The 22,946-nt window shown below is 44.0% G+C and overlaps 1 protein-coding gene across 2 annotated transcripts in view; it reads left to right on the top strand.

Moving 5' to 3' along the window:
* Positions 1-22,946, top strand: part of LOC141161494 (protein unc-93 homolog A-like) — a 223,718-nt gene that overhangs the window by 53,992 nt on the left and 146,780 nt on the right. For both annotated transcript variants that reach the window (XM_073646338.1, XM_073646339.1), the window contains one exon: positions 6,080-6,189. In XM_073646338.1, the coding sequence (XP_073502439.1) occupies positions 6,100-6,189 (90 nt within the window). In that variant the 5' untranslated portion in view covers positions 6,080-6,099. Of the gene's footprint in view, positions 1-6,079; positions 6,190-22,946 lie in introns of those variants that run through there.

The following is a 22,946-nucleotide window of genomic DNA, read 5'->3' as shown; positions in this document are numbered from 1 at the left end:
ACTGTTAAGATGCTTTAACCACTTCCTGATTTAACCATGGCATGTTACAGCCCCCTAGTAGGAATGTAAACAGCAAAATAAGGTTAATAAGATGTTAAATAAAAACCCTAAACTTAGAATAAAAAAAATAAAACCAAGAAAATATAAAGTTCATATTATTTAAAATGTGTGGTGATGCCCTGAATTGTAGATGACCAATATTACCAATGAAAGCTATATACTTTTAGAGCTGCAATCTTGGAAGTGTTCAGCATTTTAATTTGAAAATCTCAATTAGGTGGCATGCTGTTTAGGTTCAAACCCTTGAGCCTGTGCTTTGTGGTCAGCTTCTTTGTCCATTAAGCCACAGCAGATACACCTTTCCTTTGGGTATTTAGTTTCTGTTATCCTTGCTTTAGTCTTTCTAGGGTAAAAGGTGTTTTCATTTGCTCATTTGTATGCCCTATCACCTTCCGGGTGTGGCTTTAATATATTTTCAGAAAGAATTATTAAATAGTGATGCTTGTACCTATGGTAAAAAGCAAGCAGCAAACATGACAACAGCACAAATTTGTCTCAAAATAAAATAAACTAATACATACTATTCGCGCTTTAGCTATTTAACCAGACAGAGAGTGGTAGTATAAGAAATAATTTATTATTATAAAATTAATGTGTTTACATGACTTGATATCCCCAGTAGGAAACTGGCGGTATGCCGGATATGATAAAATGAAATGACAATTAAAAATTGTATAGTATTATAATAGATCAGGCACCAATAGATAACCTATGGGTATAACTTATATGCAATATTAAGTAACGTTAAGAAGATTCAAGTAGGCCACTATTCACACTTCAAGTGGTGAGGGCATAGTCTTTATACTCAGTTTAAAGTGGTATATAGATGTATAGCTTGAGGAAGTGCTTATAAGCAATCCCACAAAGGTAATATACACATGTGGTCAAAATTGTAGGTGCCCCTCATTTAATGAAAGAAAAATCCACAATGGTCACAGAGAAAACTTGAATCTGGCAAAAGTAATAATGAATTAAAAATCTATGAAAATGAACAAATGAAAGTCAGACATTGCTTTTCATCTCTGCTTCCACAGAATTTAAAAAAAAATTAAACTCATGAAATAGGCCTGGACAGAAATGATGGTACCCCTGAAAATAATGTGACAAAAGGGACATGTTAAATCAAGTTGTGTCCACTAAATAGCATCACAGGTGTCTACAATTTTGTAATTAGTTAATGGGCCTGTATATAGGGCTACAGATACTCATTGTGCTGTTTGGTGACATGGTGTGTACCACATTCAACATGGACCAGAGGAAGCAAAGGAAAGAGTAGTCTCAGGAAATTAGAAAGAAAATTATAGACAAGCATGTTAAAGGTAAAGGTTATAAGACCATCTCCAAGCCGCTTGATATTCCTGTGACTACAGTTGCACATATTATTCAGAAATTTAAGATCCATGGGACTGTAGCCAACCTCCCTGGACGTGGCCGCAGGAGGAAAATTGATGACAAATCAAAGACACGGATAATACGAATGGTAACAAAAGAGCTCAAGGAACATCAGTGTCAGATCGCACCATCCGTCGTTGTTTGATCCAAAGTGGACTTCACGGGAGACGACCAAGGAGAACACCAATGTTGAAAAAAAATCATAAAAAATCCAGACTGGAATTTGCCAAACTACATGTTGACAAGCCACAGAGCTTCTTGGAGAATATCCTATGGACAGATGAGACACAAATGGAAGTTTTTGGCAAGGCACATCAGCTCTATGTTCACAGATGGAAAAATGAAGCATATCAAGAAAAGAACACTGTCCCTACTGTGAAACATGGAGGAGGCTTTGTTATGTTCTGGGGCTGCTTTGCTGCATCTGGCACATGGTGTCATGCAGGGTACAATGAACTCTCAAGAATATCAAGGGATTCTAGAGAGAAATGTGCTGCCTAGTGTCAGAAAGCTTGGTCTCAGTCGCAGGTCATGGGTCTTGCAACAGGATAATGACCCAAAACACACAGCTAAAAACCCTCAAGAATGGCTAAGAGGAAAACATTGGACTATTCTGAAGTGGACTTCTATGAGCCCTGACCTAAATCCTATTGAGCATCTTTGGAAAGAGCTGAAACTTGCCATCTGGAAAAGGCAGCCTTCAAACAACTGAAGCAATTTGCTCATGAGGAGTGGGCCAAAATACCTGTCGAGAGGTGCAAAAGTCTCATTGACAGTTACAGGAATCGTTTGATTGCAGTGATTGCCTCAAAAGGTTGTTCAACAAAATATTTAAAAAGTTAAGAGTCCATCATTTCTGTCCAGGTCTATTTCATGAGTTTAATTTTTTTTAAAAATTCCGTGGAAGCAAGGTTGAAAAGCAATGTCTGACTTTCATTTGTTCATTTTGATAGATTTTTAATTTATTATTACTTTTGTCAGATTCAAGTTATTTCTGTGACCATTGTGGGTTTTTCTTTCATTAAACGAGGGGTACCAATAATTTTGACCATGTGTGTACTTCAGGATTTCGGCCTTACCTTCCTTAGATTGTATAAGTGCCCTCTTTGAGAGGATTGAAGAAAAAAACGTGCTTTTACATCTATAGAGGGCATAAGAGGATATTGCCTCATATTAGCCCACTTGGCACTCTTTAAGGGGGTTCAGGAGGAAAACAGACTGATCCTTTTCACCTATAGTCAGCACATATAAGATGATAACCAGCTTCATAAGGTGATAAACAGCTTCATAAGAAATTCTTAACATGCAGAGGCTTGACAGTAAGCTGTAGTCAGTGCAGTCAGGCAAAGAGCTTAATTTAATAATAAATATTTTTTTATATTACCCCTCTCTGTCTGGCTAGATAGCTAAAGTGAGAATAGTATGTATTAGTTTAATATATTTTCCCTCTACTGGTATTTCCTGCTGGTGATAGTCTCATTTGAATGGCTAGCCATACTACTGTAATTTAAGTCACTCAGTGAAAGACCAGCTAGGGTTTATCTCCTTGTTTTTTATCTTTGTTACACTTCACCTATTTTCTGTTCCTTTTTAGGAAGAAGGCGGCCTATTCTCTAACAGGTCATACTTAATCCTTTAGGCTGTGTGCCCACGATGCGCTTTTGAAGCTTTTCCGCAGCGGCAAAAATGCTGCAGAAACGCTTAAAAAATGCAAGGTAGAAGGCCTGCCATGTTCCCCAATGATAATCCGCATATGCTGTGCACATGCTGCGGAAATTTCCGCTGTGAATTATCATTGCGGAAAAAAACGCAGCACTACCAATTATTTTGCGGAAGTGCTGCGTTTTCACCACCATTGACTTGCATTAGAACGCATCAATTCCGCAAGACTGCATCTGTACTTGCGTAATTGGCGCGTTCTTATGTGCGAATGGTACCCGGGTGTGGAGGACAGTAGACTCTCCTCCACACCCAGGTACCATTAAAAGCTGTTAAAAAAGAATAAAATAAAAAATAAATATTATATTCACCTTCCGACGGCCCCCGGACTCCTTCCCTGTGCTTGCCGATAGATCGCGGGCAGATCTGTAGGACCTGCGCTGACGTCACAGTCATGTGACGGCAGGTCCTTCAGTACAGCGTACTGTGATCTGCCGGCAGCCAGCAGAGGAGCTCATCAAGTCTCGGGGGCCATCGGAGGGTAAGTATACATTTGTTTTTTTATTTTTTGGCATTCTCTCGGGTCATAGTATATAAATCCATGCTGTTTGCATGGATTTATATAGTGTGACCGAGTTGTCAATCACTTTCCAAGTGATACTAAAATCGCTTGGAAAGCGCTTGTCAACCCACATGCGGAAATGCAAGTGAAGAACGCTTCATTTCCGCATGTCCCTGGCAGGAAAATGCATGTACAATCCGCATGCAATTTTTCCAGGGAGATGCAGAAACGCTCAGGAAAAAATCCTGAGCATTTCTGCATCGTGGGCACATAGCCTTATTTTGAATTTCGTAGTTTATTTTACTCACTCTGAGAACCTTTTCTATTTCAGCACACTTCTATAGGTAATAGGTAATTTGCATGCTGCTCTGTCCTCTAGTTCTTTAGGAGGATCGTGAAGCACTTAACAGCCTTTCAGGCAGCATAGGTCTGAGTTGGAATTGTCTAGTTTGTGGGTAGTGTTATCTCTGCTCACGTAGGAACTACTAGGGACTGCTGGGTCAGGATCGCTAGTCTGTTTCCTATTTTCCCGATTGAGTTGCTACACTATCATAACATTAGGGAGCCGGATGGAAGATGGAAGTGCATGAAAATCTGCAACAATAAAATACACTGCTTCTACTCTTGCTTATAACAAGATGTGGTGAATGACTTTAGGGATTCTGTGTCTGTGATTTTGATCTGTATATAGCCACAGGATTTGTTGCTTTACTTTTAGACTCTCCTTTCTTCCTAACTGTATCACATCTACAATATTTGGACAATTTTATGAGCAGAATGCACATCATTCAGAATCTTCTCTCTTCATAATGCTTCCAGTATTGGTATGTCACATCCAGTAATGTTATTCTCAGCGCTTCTGAAAACAGCAGTTCCTTTAGAGTTCCATTAAGTTTCCCATGAAGCACCACACATGCAAAAATTTTTTCAGCGCTAGAGTGGCGCCACTAACGTAAAGTCCCTAACCCTAATACTATGCTTCCAAGCTGCTGTCTTCACAACTTCCTGTCGTCACTCCAGTCTTGTCCGCCATCTTGTGAATGCAACTTCTGACTGACCGGAAGTCCTTGGCAAGGGAAACAAGCTCTCAGTGTAAGTCTATGAGAGCCTCATTCTGGCCTCATTCTATCTCTTATAGACTTATATCGAACTGTGACTTCCAGATTGCCTAGCAAACAATGGATCGATCCAGCAGGTCACAAACTGCGGGAGACCCACTTGAGCTTTGCTGATAACAGAAGAAGGCAGCTGATTAGTATTGAGACTAAGAGCAGGGAATTTAACAAGTGGCATCACTCCAACAGTAAAATAAAAAAAGGCTTGAGCGGTGCTTTAAAAAACAACCATACATAGAGCAGAACTGCTGGACAGTTTACTTCTGTTTTTTATTATTATACTCAAAAAAGTAATAGAGTTTAAGACACATAAAAAAAAATCACAAATACGGCATACCACCTTCTGTCCGACTCTGCATTTATCTGTCAGTATTTTTCTGGAGCAAGTTAGGTTTCCTGGTGTTGATGCACTGGGATTTAGACTTCCAGGGCCACTGTTCACACCTTGTATGCATCTTATTTTCATTTTTTACAATGAAGACTACAACTTATCCCACATGAAACAAACCCTCACACAGCTCTGTCCTGTCAACAAATAAAATACAGGGAAAATATATATCATTGTACCGTGTTAGCCAGTAGACAGAAAAATATTTAGATTTCAGAGTCCTCAGTGGTTGATACCTTTTAATGCCTAATTATAAAGATGGTAATTACAAGCTTTCAAAACTACTCAGATTTCTTTATCAGGCGTAGTAAAATAAAATGGAAATATCTCCAAGAATACAACAAAGTAAAATCAATGATTTTTCTTGAAAAAAATGAGTGGCATATCAAATAAATGTGCTATTAATGTAATTGTACTGACCCAAAGAGAAACAATAATGTTAATTGTGCTGCATGGTAAGGGACATACAATTTAAATTCTAAAAAAATAAAAACAATAATTAAATTGATGTTTTTTTCAATTTTCCCCAAAAGATAAAGAATTCATATGCTGTATGTATCGGAAAGTGTTGCCTTAAAAAATGTCAAATAATTCATTAAAAAATAAATCAAGCCTTCATGCTGCTTTTGATAATTGAAAAATAGAAAATGATGGCATTTGAAATATAGCGAAGGAAAGGCTAAAAAAAAAAATCTCTTTAGTTTATTAAAACTGGTCGCTTTCCTTAAGAAATTAAAAATTTGTCAGAGCTACATATTATAATGATAGTTCACTTGAGGTTAAAATAATATTGTGCTGTTTGTCTAAAAAGCATTAGAAAGCATACAGTACTCAGTGTATGTGAAAGTAGCAGTAACATCAATCCTCATTGTTCTACCACCTCTTCCTTTTATTGTTTTACAGGACGTTTGGAAAAATCAAACATGGAACTAAGCCATCTAAAGAATATCTTTGTTGTGTCCGTGGGATTTTTACTTATTTTTGTTGCATTTGGTGGCCTTCAAACACTTCAGGTAAATTGTTGAACAGTGTCTAAAAAATATTAAAATACAATATTGTGCATGAATTCTAAGCAGGTCTGGAAAAAAATGTTGCAAAGTAAGAATGCTTTTAGAAATAAAAGTGTTAATAGTTTATTTTTTATCAAATAACAAAATGCAATGTGAATGAACAAAAAGAAAAATCGAAATCAAATCAATATTCAGTGTTCCCACCTTTTACCTTCATAACAGCAACAAAGCATCAATTCTTTTAGCTACACTTGCACAAAGGTTTTGAAGGAACTCGACAGAGAGGTAACATACCTTCCAACTTTTAAAGAACAGAAAGAGAGACAAATTATGCAACTCGCTGCTGCAATTTTTGGCCATGCCCCTAGCCACACCCCAATCCACACCCATTTACCAATTCTTTCTACACTGTCAGGAGGAGATGTCAGATGGGCGGTGGTAGCGAGAGACATTCAGCAGATTTCCGAAACTGCAGTGCATAGACCCAAATCTGGGACTGTCCCATTGTATCCAGGATGGATTGATCTAGAGATTAGGGATGAGCGATACCGAACCGGCAAGTTCAGGGGTTCGAACCAGACACCTAGTGTCCAGTACTGAACCCAGAATATGGACATATTACTGTATGTCTGGTTTCCTGTTTGGGTTTGCCAGTCTAATAAAGCTTGTTGAAAGGCGCATTGTGAACACGGTCTACATTGCAAAGTGGTTGTGATTCCATGAAATCTCTGCCCTCTGTGGTCTGAAGACGCTGCAGAACTCTGCGGTTTTGGTGTATTTTTTCTCTATAGGAGTCTTCTGAAAAAAACTTATGAAGAAAAAACTGCCTTTGCATTTTTAAGCGCAGAATCAAAGCTTTTCTGTACTGTTAAAAAGTGTTAAAAAGGCTACTTCATATATGCATCAAAAACACATCAAATAAGTGGGAAAATGCATTAAGAAACGCAGCAAACACACAATAATCAGAGAAGATTGTTACTGCGTTGCGTAGTGCGGACACCTGCATAAAAATAGTAGCAGAAAGAATGCAGCATTTACGCTACGTGTGAACACCGCCTCAGCTTACAGTTTTATTTCATTTTTTTACTGGTTTAATAAAGAAAAATATAAATTACGCCATTTTTTTACGTAATTTATTGATCCCTGTAAATCTATTTGCTGTGTTGTGAGGTCCAAGAATGTCCATGTTATTTGTTGATTTGTGATGTTTATTATTTAAAAAAAAAGTGGTAAAAATGACAATATTTTTTTCATTATTATTTTTTCATTTTTATTTATCAAGTGTTTTCATTATTATTTTTAGTAATTTTACAAGATAAAAATCGCCTATTTTCCTTCTAGAATTAAAATACATATATTGTACACAGCAGTGTATTTCAATCAGTATAACCTGCCTGTAGTTATAAGTACATAAAACTCCACCAATGGCTACACTAGAGCTTGTGGCTCAGCAGCTTAACACATCTGTCTGTAATAGAAAGATTGTAGTTTCAAGACCATGAGACTCACATATTTCTTATTTTTATTATTAATTTTGCTTGTTATAAGAACAAAAAATATATTTTTCCTCATCTAACTATACAGGCACCATAAAAATAGATTCTTATATGCACAATGTATTTCTATGGATATGTATACTCTGCTTCTGGGTTTATTACCTGCAAATGAGGTCAAGATAACCAAATTTTCCTATCTATATTATTGTGAGCTGTGGCTCATTAGTAGCGCATCAGGCTGTGAACACTGAGATGTGAGTTTGATTCCTTGGAGGGAGTAGAAGTGAATGTATCATTTAAGTTATGCACTGAGTAGTCAACAGCCCCGACCCTGAGAAGGAGGAGCTACGAGAGCGATGAAATCTTTGGAGAGGTGATACCTGGAGAGCAGCTGGGACAGTTGGGAGCTATGTTTAAGATGTTGTGTATACTCTGCCTGTGGGAGTGCTGTGTGTTTAAGCTGCTGTGTGTACTCTGCCCCCTCCACATCCTTCTAGACCCCCAAAAAACTTGTTTAGGCAGGGTGTGTATTTTATAGTACTTTTGCAAATCTATATATTACATAAGCCTTCTCATTGCCATTTCTAGGCCCCCCCAAAAAATTTTCAGGCCTGGTGTCTGTTTTCTAGTTGTTTTCCAAATCAGTTTATCGCATCAGTGTAGAGCCACTGCATGGTGTCCCCATCTCCCTCCATGCAGAGACGCCAAATTTCTCACTGCTCCTCCTTCCTCTATGCATGGAGCACTGTGCTCCGATAGCGTGCCTAGGGCACACGCTCCCCTGTTCTTAAAGGGGCAGCTTGCACACATAATAAATGCTCCCAGCAACAGCTATATCTTATACATCTATATTTATTTGAATGTGTGTTCACCTGCAAGGTATCTCCCAGCTAATAGCTGGGAGACATCTTATACAGAAGGCACTCTCCCCAATAGGGAGGTGCCTGACAAACCCCTATAGTTTTGTGCTAGGTGGTTGGTGTGTATGCAACTGTATGTTGCCAGGTCCCCTATTCCTAGCCTGTTATAGTATCCTGTATCCTGTGTCCCGTTAATCCTTGTTACCCATGTCCGCTTCGGCGATGTCCAAATCCCGAAACCACGTCTGTGGTACCTGTACCCCGTGGCAGCATCGGCGGTTCCAGTCTGCCAGCCTAGTGGACTGAATAAGCAGGCCAGAACTCAGAACCTGTCCCAGTGGCCGTCCTGTCGGCATAGCCTTAACCCGTCTCAGTGGCCATCTTGTCAGCATAGTCTGAACCCATCTCAGTGACCGATCTGTCTGCACAATGAGAACCTGTCCCAGTGGCCTTCCTGTCGGCACAGTCTGAATTTGTCCAAAGTGGCCGTCCTGCTCTATTGAGAATCTGATGTAGCATCTCTGCATTTTGGGCTTAGCAGCTACTTCCAGTCGTCGCCCTGGAGTGGCACCTGGCAGCTATCTGCCTCACAAGCCTGACCTCACCACTAGAGGCTCAAGTGAACACCAAGGTAGCTGCTAAGTAACGCCCCTCCAGGGTATGTCCGGTCTGTCGCACAGTGGATCTACGAACATGCGCCAATTAGGAATGTAACAACCAGCCTTCTTGTTGCCATTTTTAGGCCACAAAAAAACGTGTTCAGGCCTGGTGTACTTTTGCAAATCAATACATCGCATCAGCCATCTCGTTGCCATTTCTAGGCCCCACAATTTTTTTTTCAGGCCTGGTGTCGGTTTTCTAACAGTTTTGCAAATCAATATATCGCATTGGCATTGTTTCCATTTCTAGGCCCCCAAAAAATCTTTTTCAATGTGATGCATGTGTTGCATAGTTACATAGGTTGAAAAAAAACCTAGGAGAATCAAGTACAACCCTCCTACACCATCTACACATTTTTTGTCACCAAATTATCTATAATCCACAATCATATGTGTATGGACAAAATCATCAAGCCCTTTTTTAAAAGCTGTTATAGTGTCTGCCACTACTACCTCTTGTGGTCAGGCATTCTATAGTCTGACTACTCTAACTGCAAAGAACCCTTTCCTATTTAGCTGTCGGAATCGCCTTTCTTTCACCTGTAATGAGTGCCCACTGGTCCTTAGTAAGGTCTTTAGAAGGGTTAAGTCATGTGCCAATCCTTTGTATTGACCACACATATATTTATACATATAAACGATATCTCCTCTGAGACATCTTTTTTCTAGGCTAAAGAAGCCCACCTTTTCCAACCTCTCAGCATATGAGAAGCCTTCCATCCCTTGTAATAGTATAGTTGCCCGCCTTTCAACTGACTAACTTTTGAATATCCTTTTTAAAATGTGGAGCCCAAAACTGGATCTCACATTTTATATGTGACCTTACAAGTGATTTATAGAGGGGAAACAGTACGTTGGGATCACAGGATTTTATCTCTCTTTTTATACACCCTAAAATGTTGTTTGCTTTTGCAGCTGCTGCCTGACATTGAGTACTGAAGCTCAGCTTACTTGTAACCAGAATACCCAAGTCCTTCTCCTGTTCTGTAGTCCAGAGTATGCTCCCATTTAATGTATATGCAGCAATAGGATTACTCTGTCCTAGGTGCATTACTCTACATTTATCAACATTAAATCTCATTTGCCAAGTGTTTGCCCATTAGGTTAGATTTTAATATCCTACATAGTTTGGTGTTATCAGCAAAGACTGATACTTTACTCTCAACCCTATCCATAAGGTGATTAATAATGAGGTTAAAAAGAATTGGTCCTAGTACAGATCCCTGCATTACCCCACTGCTAACTATATCCCATTTAGAGAATGTACCATTTATGATGACTCCGTTTCCTGCCTTTTAGCCAATTCCTTACCCATCTGCATATACTGTAGTTTCACACAGTCCTTGCTTCAGGAGAGGCTGGAGCACTGGGCTAGCAAAGAGGTCGGAGGCTGGCATGATGAGGGTTTGGAGTATGTGGGTCAAGGGGCTATTGGGGAGGGTTACCTGTAGTATGGCCACAGTGGAGCAGCTCCTCGAGTCACTGGCTGGCTCGATGTGCAGGTGGCCAAGATTGTCAGTGGAGAAGTGAAGGCATCTGCGACACTATCGCTGCCAAAGCGGTGCCCTCGTCGATCTTGGCCTCCAGCACGGCTGTCCCATGACTGTGCTCCACGGGCTAGGTGCCGGAGCCCCTCTCTGGCCCCTCCGTCCCATGTGCAACCATCCGGACATCCTGCCAGGGCCCAGGCCATAGCGACGATGGTCCAGTAGGGCGGCCTGCTTCTTCCTCCGGCAAGGACCTGTGGCTAAAATTCCCCAATAAGGCCATCTTGGTTGTTCTGGATCGCAGGAATTCTGCTCCCTGCCCTTGTCATCAACTGCAGGGGGCCTGTACATCTCCTTATCATTACCTGCAGGGGTCACATATCCAAGGATTTCAGGCACAGAGGACCTGACAGAAGTCTGGATGCAGGATTTCCGGCCAGTGGGATCACAGCTCCCGCGTGGCCTGGTGAGTATTACTCCATGTCTTGTCTGTTTCCCTGGGTATAGTGGACAGTTAGGGTACAGTGGTGAATGGCATGGTGTCAGGTACAGGTAGTGTTGTGGGACCCCCCACAATGTTTCCCCCTATCATAATGAGTAAGAGGGGTTCAGGACATAATGCATAGTGGTTTACGGGGGGTACTAGTTAACCTTAATATGGGCACCTATATGGTTTCGGACGGGGTGAGGGATATTTTGGCTAATATAAATCACTGCTTGGTGATGTTAGAAGGGGGTAGTCGACCTCCAGACCTCAAGACAGTGACTGCAGTGAAGCTACCCGAGATGCTTCACTTTCTAAATAGGTTCCCTGATAGAGTGAAGGCTGAGTTGTTGTCAGGTTTTGAGGAGGGCTTTTGGATTCCGACTCTTACATTTGACAGTAGTAGGAAGAATATACAGTCTGCTTATCCGCATCCTACCATAATTTTGCATAAGCTGGGAAAGGAAGTAATGTTGTGCTGGATGGCTGGGCCTTTTGAGAGCTTACTGTTTCCTAATTTGGTAGTTTCCCCATTAGGGATGGTACCCAAAAAAGAGCCCAACAAGTTTTGTTTAATTCACCACCTCTCTTATTCATGAGGTCGGTCAGTTAATGATGGTATTGCACCTGAGCTGTGTTCGGTGGTTTATACATCTTTTGATGAGGCGGCTAGTTGGGTCAAAAAATTTGGAAAAAGGACACGTCTCAGGTCAGAGGGTGTGATGTCGTCTTTACACCCCTCTCTCTCTAGAGCCGTCACAGCGCAGAGCGGGAAGACGCCGGTGATGCTGAGGAGTCCAGAGCAGCTGCAGCTGGTGAGAAGTGAGTATTTGATTTTTTTTTTTAATATATGGAGGCATTGGGTATTATAAGGGGGGGGTGACATCCTGCATGGTGCATTATAAGGGAGGGTGACATCCTGCATGGGGAATTATATGAGGGGGTGACATCCTGCATGGGGCATTATAAGGGGGAGTGACATCCTGCATGGGGAATTATATGGGGGGGTGACATCCTGCATGGGGCATTATATGGGGAGGGTGACATCCTGCATGGAGCATTATAAGGGGGGTGACATCCTGCATGGGGCATTATATGGGGTGGGGGAGACATCCTGCATGGGGCATTATATGGGGGTGGGGAAGACATCCTGCATGGGGCATTATAAGGGGGGGTGACATCCTGCATGGGGCATTATATGGGGGTAGGGGTTACATCCTGCATGGGGCATTCTAAGGGGGGTGACATCCTCCATGAGGCATTACAAGGGGGGTGACATCCTGTATGGGGCATTATAAGAGGGGGTGACATCCTACATGGGCATTTTAAGGGGGGTGACATCCTGCATGGGGCATTATATGGGGGTGGGGGTGATATCCTGCATGGGGCATTATATGTGGGTGGGGGTGACACACTGCCTGGGGGAATTATAAGGGGGGTGACATCCTGTATGGGGCATTATAAGGGGGGTGACATCCTGCATGGGGCATTATATGGGGATGGGGGTGAAATCCTGCCTGAGGCACTATATGGCGGGGTGACATCCTGCATGGGGCATTATAAGAGGGAGTGACATCCTGAACGGGGCATTCTAAGGGGGGTGACATCCTGCATGAGACATTATAAGGGGGTGACATCCTACATGGGCATTATATGGGGGGTGACATCCTGCATGGGGCATTATATGGGGGTGGGGGTGACATCCTGCATGGGGAATTATATGGGGATGGGGTGCCATCCTGCCTGGGGCATTATAAGTGGGGGTGACATCCTGCATGGGGCATTATATGGTGGTAGGGGTGACATCCTGCATGGGGAATTATAAGGGGGGTGACATCCTGCATGGGGCATTATATGGGGGGGGTGACATCCTGCATGGGGCATTATATGGGGTGGGGGAGACATCCTGCATGGGGAATTATATGGGGGTGGGGAAGACATCCTGCATGGGGCATTATAAGGGGGGTGACATCCTGCATGGGGCATTATATGGGGGGTGACATCCTGCATGTGGCATTCTAAGGGGGGTGACATCCTCCATGAGGCATTACAAGGGGGGTGACATCCTGTATGGGGCATTATAAGAGGGGGTGACATCCTACATGGGCATTTTAATGGGGGTGACATCCTGCATGGGGCATTATATGGGGGTGGGGGTGATATCCTGCATGGGGCATTATATGGGGGTGGGGGTGACATCCTGCCTGGGGGAATTATAAGGGGGTGACATCCTGTATGGGGCATTATAAGGGGGGTGACATCCTGCATGGGGCATTATATGGGGATGGGGGTGAAATCCTGCCTGAGGCACTATATGGAGGGGTGGCATCCTGCATGGGGCATTATAAGAGGGAGTGACATCCTGAACAGGGAATTTTAAGGGGGGTGACATCCTGCATGGAGCATTATAAGGGGGGTGACATCCTGCATGGGGCATTATATGGGGTGGGGGTGACATCCTGCATGGGGCATTATATGGGGTGGGGGAGACATCCTGCATGGGGCATTATATGGGGGTGGGGAAGACATCCTGCATGGGGCATTATAAGGGGGGGTGACATCCTGCATGGGGCATTATATGGGGGTAGGGGTTACATCCTGCATGGGGCATTCTAAGGGGGGTGACATCCTCCATGAGGCATTACAAGGGGGGTGACATCCTGTATGGGGCATTATAAGAGGGGGTGACATCCTACATGGGCATTTTAAGGGGGGTGACATCCTGTATGGGGCATTATAAGGGGGGTGACATCCTGCATGGGGCATTATATGGGGATGGGGGTGAAATCCTGCCTGAGGCACTATATGGCGGGGTGACATCCTGCATGGGGCATTATAAGAGGGAGTGACATCCTGAACGGGGCATTCTAAGGGGGGTGACATCCTGCATGAGACATTATAAGGGGGTGACATCCTACATGGGCATTATATGGGGGGTGACATCCTGCATGGGGCATTATATGGGGGTGGGGGTGACATCCTGCATGGGGAATTATATGGGGATGGGGTGCCATCCTGCCTGGGGCATTATAAGTGGGGGTGACATCCTGCATGGGGCATTATATGGTGGTAGGGGTGACATCCTGCATGGGGAATTATAAGGGGGGTGACATCCTGCATGGGGCATTATATGGGGGGGTGACATCCTGCATGGGGCATTATAAGAGGGGCAGACATCCTGCATGGGGCATTAAAAGGGGGGTGACATCCTGCATGGGGCATTATATGGGGGGTGACATCCTGCATGTGGCATTCTAAGGGGGGTGACATCCTCCATGAGGCATTACAAGGGGGGTGACATCCTGTATGGGGCATTATAAGAGGGGGTGACATCCTACATGGGCATTTTAATGGGGGTGACATCCTGCATGGAGCATTATATGGGGGTGGGGGTGATATCCTGCATGGGGCATTATATGGGGGTGGGGGTGACATCCTGCCTGGGGGAATTATAAGGGGGTGACATCCTGTATGGGGCATTATAAGGGGGGTGACATCCTGCATGGGGCATTATATGGGGATGGGGGTGAAATCCTGCCTGAGGCACTATATGGAGGGGTGGCATCCTGCATGGGGCATTATAAGAGGGAGTGACATCCTGAACAGGGAATTTTAAGGGGGGTGACATCCTGCATGAGGCATTATAAGGGGGTGACATACTACATGGGCATTATATGGGGGGTGACATCCTGCATGGGGCATTATATGGGGGTGGGGGTGACATCCTGCATGGGGAATTATATGGGGATGGGGTGCCATCCTGCCTGGGGCATTATAAGGGGTGTGATATCCTGCATGGGGCATTATAAGGGGAGGTTTGACATCCTGCATGGGGCATTATAAGGGGGGTGACATCCTGCATGGGGCATTATATGGGGGTAGGGGAGACATCCTGCATGGGGCATTACAAGGGGGGTGACATCCTGCATGGGGCATTATATGAGGGTGACATCCTGCATGGGCATCATAAGGGGGTGGTGACATCCTGCATGGAGCATTATGTGGGGAGGAATAGCCTGCATGGGGCATCATGTGGAGGCACAGCCTGCATGGAGCATTATATGGGGGCACAGCCTGCATGGAGCATTATTTGGGGGCCAGTATTCTGTATGGAGCATTATAAGCGGGTCAGTATCCTGTACAGAGCGTAATATGGGGCCCAGTATCCTGCATGGAGAATTATTTGGGGGCCAGTATTCTGTATGGAGCATATAAGGGAGCCAGTATCCTGTACAGAGCAAAATATGGGGGCCAGTATCCTGTATGGAGCGTTATATGGGGGCTAGTATTCCGTATGGAGCCTTATATGGGGGCCAGTATTGCGTATGGAGCCTTATATGGGGGCCAGTTTTCCGTATGGGGCCTTATATGGGGGCCAGTATACTGTGTGGAGCGATTCGCCGGTTTCTGAGCTGTTGTGGAATGTACAATAGATATCGCTCATGTAATGTAAAAAATGAAATCTTTGGCATTGTACTATATATCAATATATATTTCACTGCTGTATTTGTGCATCATGAAGCGTGGTATGTGTTAAAGGGGCCCACAGAGACTCTTTCACCCGGGACCCACAAAAACCTGGAGCTGGAGTGGAGGGTGTGGAGACAGATGAAGAGTAGGGAACAGAGGAAGGCATCGAACGAGGGATGCTTCTGAAGAAAAGGGGGGTCTCGAGAATTTGAGGTTTTGAAATACGCTCGTGGTGGAATGTATCAGGGTCCTTGAAGTTGGTTTTAAATTGGTACGGGGGATTCATCAGGACATGGATCCTTCTGTGATAAGTTGTTGTTTTGGGTCTGGTGATTGATGGGGCTTAAGGCAAAGGAATGTCGAGTTCCGTTTTGTGGTTATCCATTCATGAACTCATTGGGCTTTTGATGCTCCTGAGCCTGTGGGTTGCGGCTGGGAGTAAGTAAGGTTGGTCAAATTTTGGGTCATCAGACTTTTTGTAGTTTCAAGAACCTTAGCAGGTTTAAAAAATGGTTATTAATGTTGTAATGTTTATACTAAAATGCCGCTGTGGCCAATATTATCCAACCTATGTTGTCTGTTGTTTTCTGGGTATAATAGGGTTGGTGAGGGGTAGATGTTCTTTTCAAAAGGGGTAAAATGGTTATAAGAACCACCAGAGAATCAACAATACCAGCGTCATTCAACTTCAGTATAAGGCTGTTATGTGGTACAATATCAAATGCCTTTGAAAAAAGTCCAGATAAATCATATCATCCGCATCACCAACCAGTTTTGCACTTATAGAAACCCAACATGTTGGTTAGACATGACTTATCTTTCATGAATCCATACTGATTGTCAGTTATTATATTATTCTCTGCAACATATCTCTGCAGGTCATCTCTTGCCCTCAAAAACTTCGCACACTACTGATGTCAGACTTACCAGACAGTAGTTGCCTGGATCCACCTTCTTACTTTTCCTAATGTGAAATGTAGACTGGTATTTAATTTTTGCTAAATCACAGATTGTTAACATTTGTGTGAAACTATGAATTTCAGGAAATTTGACTCAAATTCAATCCTCTCTGGAACAATCCAATCATCCATACTGCCACCGTGAGGCTGATTCTGTGTTGTTTGAAGAAGGCATAAGCACAATGTAATACCAATTAATGCTGTGTGCACAAGATGCGTTTTTAATGCGTTTCCGCAGCGCTTTTTCAGCTGCGGAAACGCATTAAAAAAGCATTAAAAATGCATGGTAGAAGGGCAGCAATGTTCCCCAATGATAATCCGCATGTGCTGTGCACATGCTGCAGAAATTTCCGCTGCGGATTATCATTGCGGAAAAAAACGCAGCACTACCAATTATTTTGCAGAAGTGCTGCGTCTTCGCCACCATTGACTGTATATGTAGATGCGTAATCCAAGCGTTCTAATGTGCGGATGGTACCCGGGTGTAGATGACAGGAGTGTCTCCTCCACACCCAGATACCATTAAAAAATCTGTAAAAAAATAATAAAATAAAAAATAAATGTATACTTACCTTCTGTCGGCCCGTGCACCGCTCCTGCTTGGTTCCCGGCACTTTGCAGTGAGTTGAAGGACCTGCGCTGACGTCAGAGTCATGTGACGGGTCACGTGACGCTGGCGTCGGCAGGTCTTTCAATTCACTGTTGCCGGCAAGGGAGAACGGAGTGAGTGGGACACCGGGGGCCATCGGAGGGTAAGTATACATTTATTTTTTTATTTTTACCACCCTCTCGGGTCACACTATATAAATCCTTGCTGTTTGCATGGATTTATATAGTGTGACCTAGTTGTCACAAGCACTTTCCAAGTGATGCTAAAATTGCTTGGAAAGCGCTTGTCAATCCGCATGCGGAAATGTCAGTGGGTAACCGCTCCATTTCCGCATGTCCCTGGCAGGAAAACGCATGTACAATCCGCATGCATTTTTTTCTGCCAGGGAGATGCAGAAACGCTCAGGAAAAAATCCTGAGCATTTCTGCATCGTGGGCACATAGCCTAAGAGAAGTTTGTGACGTACGTAGCATGTAGTTTGTAGCAGATATCAATATATGAATCAGAAAGAATAAGACTAAGGTTCTATTTGCACAATTAGGCCATGGCCCCACTATCAGTATTTGGTCAGTATTCAGTCAGTATTTTTTCTCAGGAGTGGGAGCCAAAACTAGGTGAGGAACAATCAGAGAAAAGGTATAATAGAAACAAGTGCACCAAATCTGCATTTATCACCCACTCCTGGTTTTGGCTCCCACTCCTGAGAAAAAATACTGACCAAATACTGAAAGTGGGGCCATGGCCTTATAGTGAAGGAGCGTTCTTCAGATAATTGCCTAAGCAGTCAGTCAATCAACCAAGGAAAGAGAAAAACACTTGTTTGTCTGGTGAAATGCTTCTTAGATCACAAGGGAAAATTTTAATTAGTATAAAACATTTTTCTTCTATTTTCTGTTTTCTAAGTTTATGACACTTTCATAGGATGTCACTTGAATGAATTAGGAACTTAATAAGCTTTCATGTTGAATCACAGTGTATGTATTGAACACACTCATGATATAAAAGCAGTATATTTTTTTTAATCAATGAGGAGTTGGATAATAATAATAATAATAATAATATTTTTTATTTATATAGCGCCAACAAATTCCGCAGCACTTCACAATTAAGCGGGGACATGTACAGACAATAAATTCAGTACAATTTAAGACAGTTTAAACAGTTACATTAGGAGTGAGGTCCCTGTTCGCAAGCTTACATTCTACAAGGAAATGGGGGGACACAATAGGTGAAAAGTGCTTGTTATTCCAGGTCAGGCAATTATAATAAATAGGGATTTTCATATAAAGCTGTATGATCCGGTCATCAGCCTGTATGTTTAAGTGCAATACTCAAGTACTGAGTGCAGTTATCTTGTGCATGGAGGGTGTGGAGACAGATGAAGAGTAGGGAACAGATTCTGAATAATATTTAGGAGGGAACAGGGGAAAGTTAATTTACTGAGTAGTTAAGGTGGTAAGCTTGTTTTTAAGAGACGGGTTTTTAAAGTGCACTTGAAGACATGGGGGCTAGGCATCAGTCGGACCACCTGGGGTAGTGCATTCCAGAGAACTGGCGCAGTACGAGAGAAGTCTTGGAGACGGAGGTGTGAGGTTCGGATTATGGGGGATGTTAGTCTTAGGTCATTTGTAGATCGGAGAGAACGTGTAGGGCAATAGACAAAGATGAGAGAGGAGATATAAGGCGGTGCAGAACTGTGGAGAGCTTTGTGGGTGAGAGCCATGAGTTTATATTGGACCCTTTAGCGGATGGGCACCCATTGTAATGACTGGAACAAGATGGAGGCATTGGTGAAGGGGCTGGACAGAAATACGACCCTGGCTGCCGCATTCAGGATGGATTGGAGAGGAGAAAGTTTGGTAAGAGGGAGACCGATCAGAAGAGAGTTGCAGTAGTCCAGATGAGAGTGAATAAGAGCAACAGTAAGAGTTTTAGCAGTTTCAAAGGTGAGAAAAGGTCAGATTCTGGAGATGTTTTTAAGATGCAGATGACAAGAGCGAGTGAGAGATTGGATATGGGGAGTAAAGGAAAGGTTAGTGACCCCAAGGCAGCGGGCGTGCTGCTTGGGAGTTATGGTTGAACCCTCCAAGGTAATTTCTATGTTAGGTAGAGTTGGGTTAGTAGAGGGGAGAAAAACCAAGAAGTTCAGTTTTAGAGAGATTCAGTTTAAGATAAAGGGAGGACATGATTTTAGAGACAGCAGACAGACAATCCTTGGTATTTTGTATTAGGGTAGGGGTGATGTCAGGTGAAGAGGTGTATAGTTGGGTGTCATCAGCATAGAGATGATACTGAAACCCAAACCTGCTGACTGTTTGTATAGAGAGAGAAGAGGAGGGGGCCTAGGACTGAGCCCTGCGGAACTCCGATAGAAAGAGGACGAGGAGTGGAAGAAGAGCCGGCAAAAGAAACAGTGAAGGAGTGGTCAGTAAGGTAGGAGGAGAACCAGAAGAGAGCGGTTTCTTTGAGGCCTATAGAGCGGAGTATAGTGAGGAGAAGCTGGTGATCCACAGTGTCAAATGAGGCGGATATATCCAGGAGAATCAGCAGGGAGCAGTGACCTTTGGATTTGGCTGTTAGTAGATCATTAGAGACTTTAGTGAGGGCAGTTTCAGTGGAGTGTAAGGAGCGGAAACCAGATTGTAGAGGGTCGAGGAGAGAGTTATCTGAGAGAAAGCGGAATAGGCGGGAGTGGACCAAGCGTTCCAGGAGTTTAGAGATGAAAGGAAGGTTAGAGACGGGTCTGTAGTTAGCAGTGCAGTTCTGGTCCAGGGATGGCTTTTTAAGTAAGGGGGTTATGATTAGTGATGAGAGAGCACTAAAATGCTCGGGTACTCGTTGCTCGGGTCGAGCAAATTGGAATACTCGGGTGCTCGACCCGAGCAACGAGCCCAATGTAAGTCTATGGGAAACACAAGCATTTTTCAGGCGGCTCCCCCCGGCGGTCTGCAGAGGGCCAAAATCGATGGGAATAGTGGTCAAATTACATGGGAACAACATGAGGAAGACCCCGCTAAGCATCTCTGACTCCCAGATCACTGCTGTCAACAACGTTGTCAGAGTATTACGCGACTTTTACGGACTCACAATAAAACATACAAAAACGAAACCAAAATGGATTTTCCTGGGAAATATGTTAATGAACATCCTTTCCAGGGTAATGACTTGTATACAAGGTAAAATAAATAACCACAAACAAAAATACTCCTCCACAACTTGGGCTATGTTCACACGTAGCGTTTTTGATGCGTTTTTACACCTATGTATTGCTTTCAACCAAGACAAATGCATTCACCAGGAAATGTCATTTTAACATTTTACAACCTTATCTGGCCATGTGGTGTGTGACACATCATCAGACACATGCATACAGTGCTGAAAAGACATGGGAACAGCATGGGAAAGATCTCTGGAAGCATCTCTGACTCCCAGGTCACTGCCAAAAAGTGTGCCTATCATAAGTGATCCTTGACGCATGCGAAGATACCTCCCGCCATGCACCTGTCGTTTCAGACTTGCAACAATCACCATCTACGTCCTTCTCCCAGTGCAGCGTTCAGTTGTCCCTACCCCATTCCTTGGAATGCAAGTACAAGTATGCAGCCAGCCATCCACCCACAGGCTGCAATACTATACTGCCAAATTTTTGACAGCTGATTGCACTTGTAATGTGCTCTTTTAGGCTCATGGAGGCGGAAGCTTTTCATAACCTCATACCGGCGGCGGCTGGGTGTCCATACTTAGTCCCCAGCCGCCACTGTTTCTCCCAGAGTCGTCCCAGTCTTCCACAAGCACGGGTCCCACAACATTACCCGTGCCCTCCCCAGTGCACTTACTGGGAAGGACCCCCTAACCACAAACACGTGGACAGGTGAATGTGGCCAGGGACCGTACGGAGCCAGTCCACAGCTTTTTTTGCTAAGTTGTATTTCACCACAGCCATATTCTTTAGCTTGGTGAAAGGACTTGGGAAACCATATCTACCCAGCTGTCATTTCTCCCAGGAAGTCCACTAAAGCTGCTTTCACTTAAAATGTGGCCTTTTAGGCTCGTGGAGGCGGAAGCTATTCATAACCTCATGCCGGCGGCGGCCGGGTGTCCATACTCGGTCCCCAGCCGCCACTGTTTCTCCCGGTGTCATCTCCGCCTTCCACAAGCACTGGTCCCACAACATTACCCGTGCCCTCCCCAGTGCACTTACTGGGAATGACCGCCTAACCACAAACACGTGGACAGGTGAATGTGGCCAGGGATGGTACGGAGCCAGTCCACAGCTTATTTTGCTGAGAGTTGTATTTCTCCACAGCCATATTCTTTAGCTCGGTGAAAGGACTGGCATAGAGGAAAACCGTATCTACTCTGGGTGTCATTTCTCCCAGGAAGTCCTCTAAATCAGCTTTTGCAGAAGCAATGGCAGCCCGTCCAACATCAACTCACACTTCTCGGTGGTGCTTTGACGCACAAACATCTTTCTTTGCGCATTTAATTTCATGACTACAGGCCTGATCTGCAATCCAGTTTGAGAAATAACATGCATAAGCCCGTCCGCTCCACATTAAAGAAACAGTCATAGAGTATCCGGGAACCTTCCCCCACACTTTTCTTAGCCAAGGCTGCTTCTCGGCATGGTTGGACGGACCCACCCAGAAAACCGGTGACGACTCCGGTGTGCCTTGGCTTCTCCTTCAGGAGATTTCATATTGCCGAGGTGAGGCCAAGATGATGATAGAGGCCCCCATCTGCAAAGTTTTCTGTTACTTGGAATGCAAACGCAAGTCTGCAGCCAGCCACCCACCCACCCATAGGCTGCAATACTAAACTGCCAGATTTCTGGGCAGCAGCTTGCACTTAAAATGGGGCTTTTTAGGCTCATGGAGGCGGAAGCTTTTCACAGCCTCATGCCGGCGGTGGCTGGCTATCAATACTCGGTCCCCAGCCACCACTATTTCTCCCGGTATCGTCTCCGCCTTCCACAAGTACGGGTCCCACAACATTACCTGTGCCCTCCCCAGTGAACCTACTGGGAAGGACCACCTACCCAAAAACACGTGGACAAGTGAATGTGGCCAGGGACGGTACGGAGCCAGTCCACAGCTTTTTTTGCTGAGTTGTATTTCACCACAGCCATATTCTTTAGATTGGTGAAAGGACTTGGGAAACCATATCTACTCCAGCTGTCATTTCTCCCAGGAAGTCCTCTAAAGCTGCTTTCACTTGAAATGTGGACTTTTAGGCTTGTGGAGGCAGAAGCTTTTCACAACCTCATGACTCGTGTCCATACTCGGTCCCCAGCCGCCACTTTTTCTCCCGGTGTTGTCTCCACCTTCTACAAGTGTGGGTCTCTGAACATTACTGCTGGTACTTTTCTGTGGGAATCTGCTTGCCTCCTACCAGCCTGGAATATTTCCAGTAAACTATGGTACAATGCCATGGTATTAGCACTGCCCCCAGTACCAGTAGCGAAGCCTTCCCCAATTTCCTTCTCAGGAATTTTATTTGGTAGACCGAGTGGCTGCCCAAATACATTAGTTTCTCACAAAGGAGCTGAAGATAGAGTGGCAGTAGGTGCAAGTTTCTCCAGCCTGTTTGATATCAGAGGGTGAATGGCAGCATATTGGATCAGTGGTTAGCACTGAAGCCTTGCAGCGCTGGGATCCTGGGTTCAAATCCCAGCAAGGACAACATCTGCAAGGATTTTGTATGCTCTCCTAGTATTTGCGTGGGTTTCCACCTCA

This window comes from Phyllobates terribilis, unplaced genomic scaffold (genome assembly GCF_046119375.1).
Source record: "Phyllobates terribilis strain yellow unplaced genomic scaffold, ASM4611937v1 Scaffold_9__5_contigs__length_417890890, whole genome shotgun sequence".
In the NCBI taxonomy this organism is placed as follows: domain Eukaryota; kingdom Metazoa; phylum Chordata; class Amphibia; order Anura; family Dendrobatidae; genus Phyllobates; species Phyllobates terribilis.
This window is presented reverse-complemented; position numbering and strand designations above follow the sequence as displayed.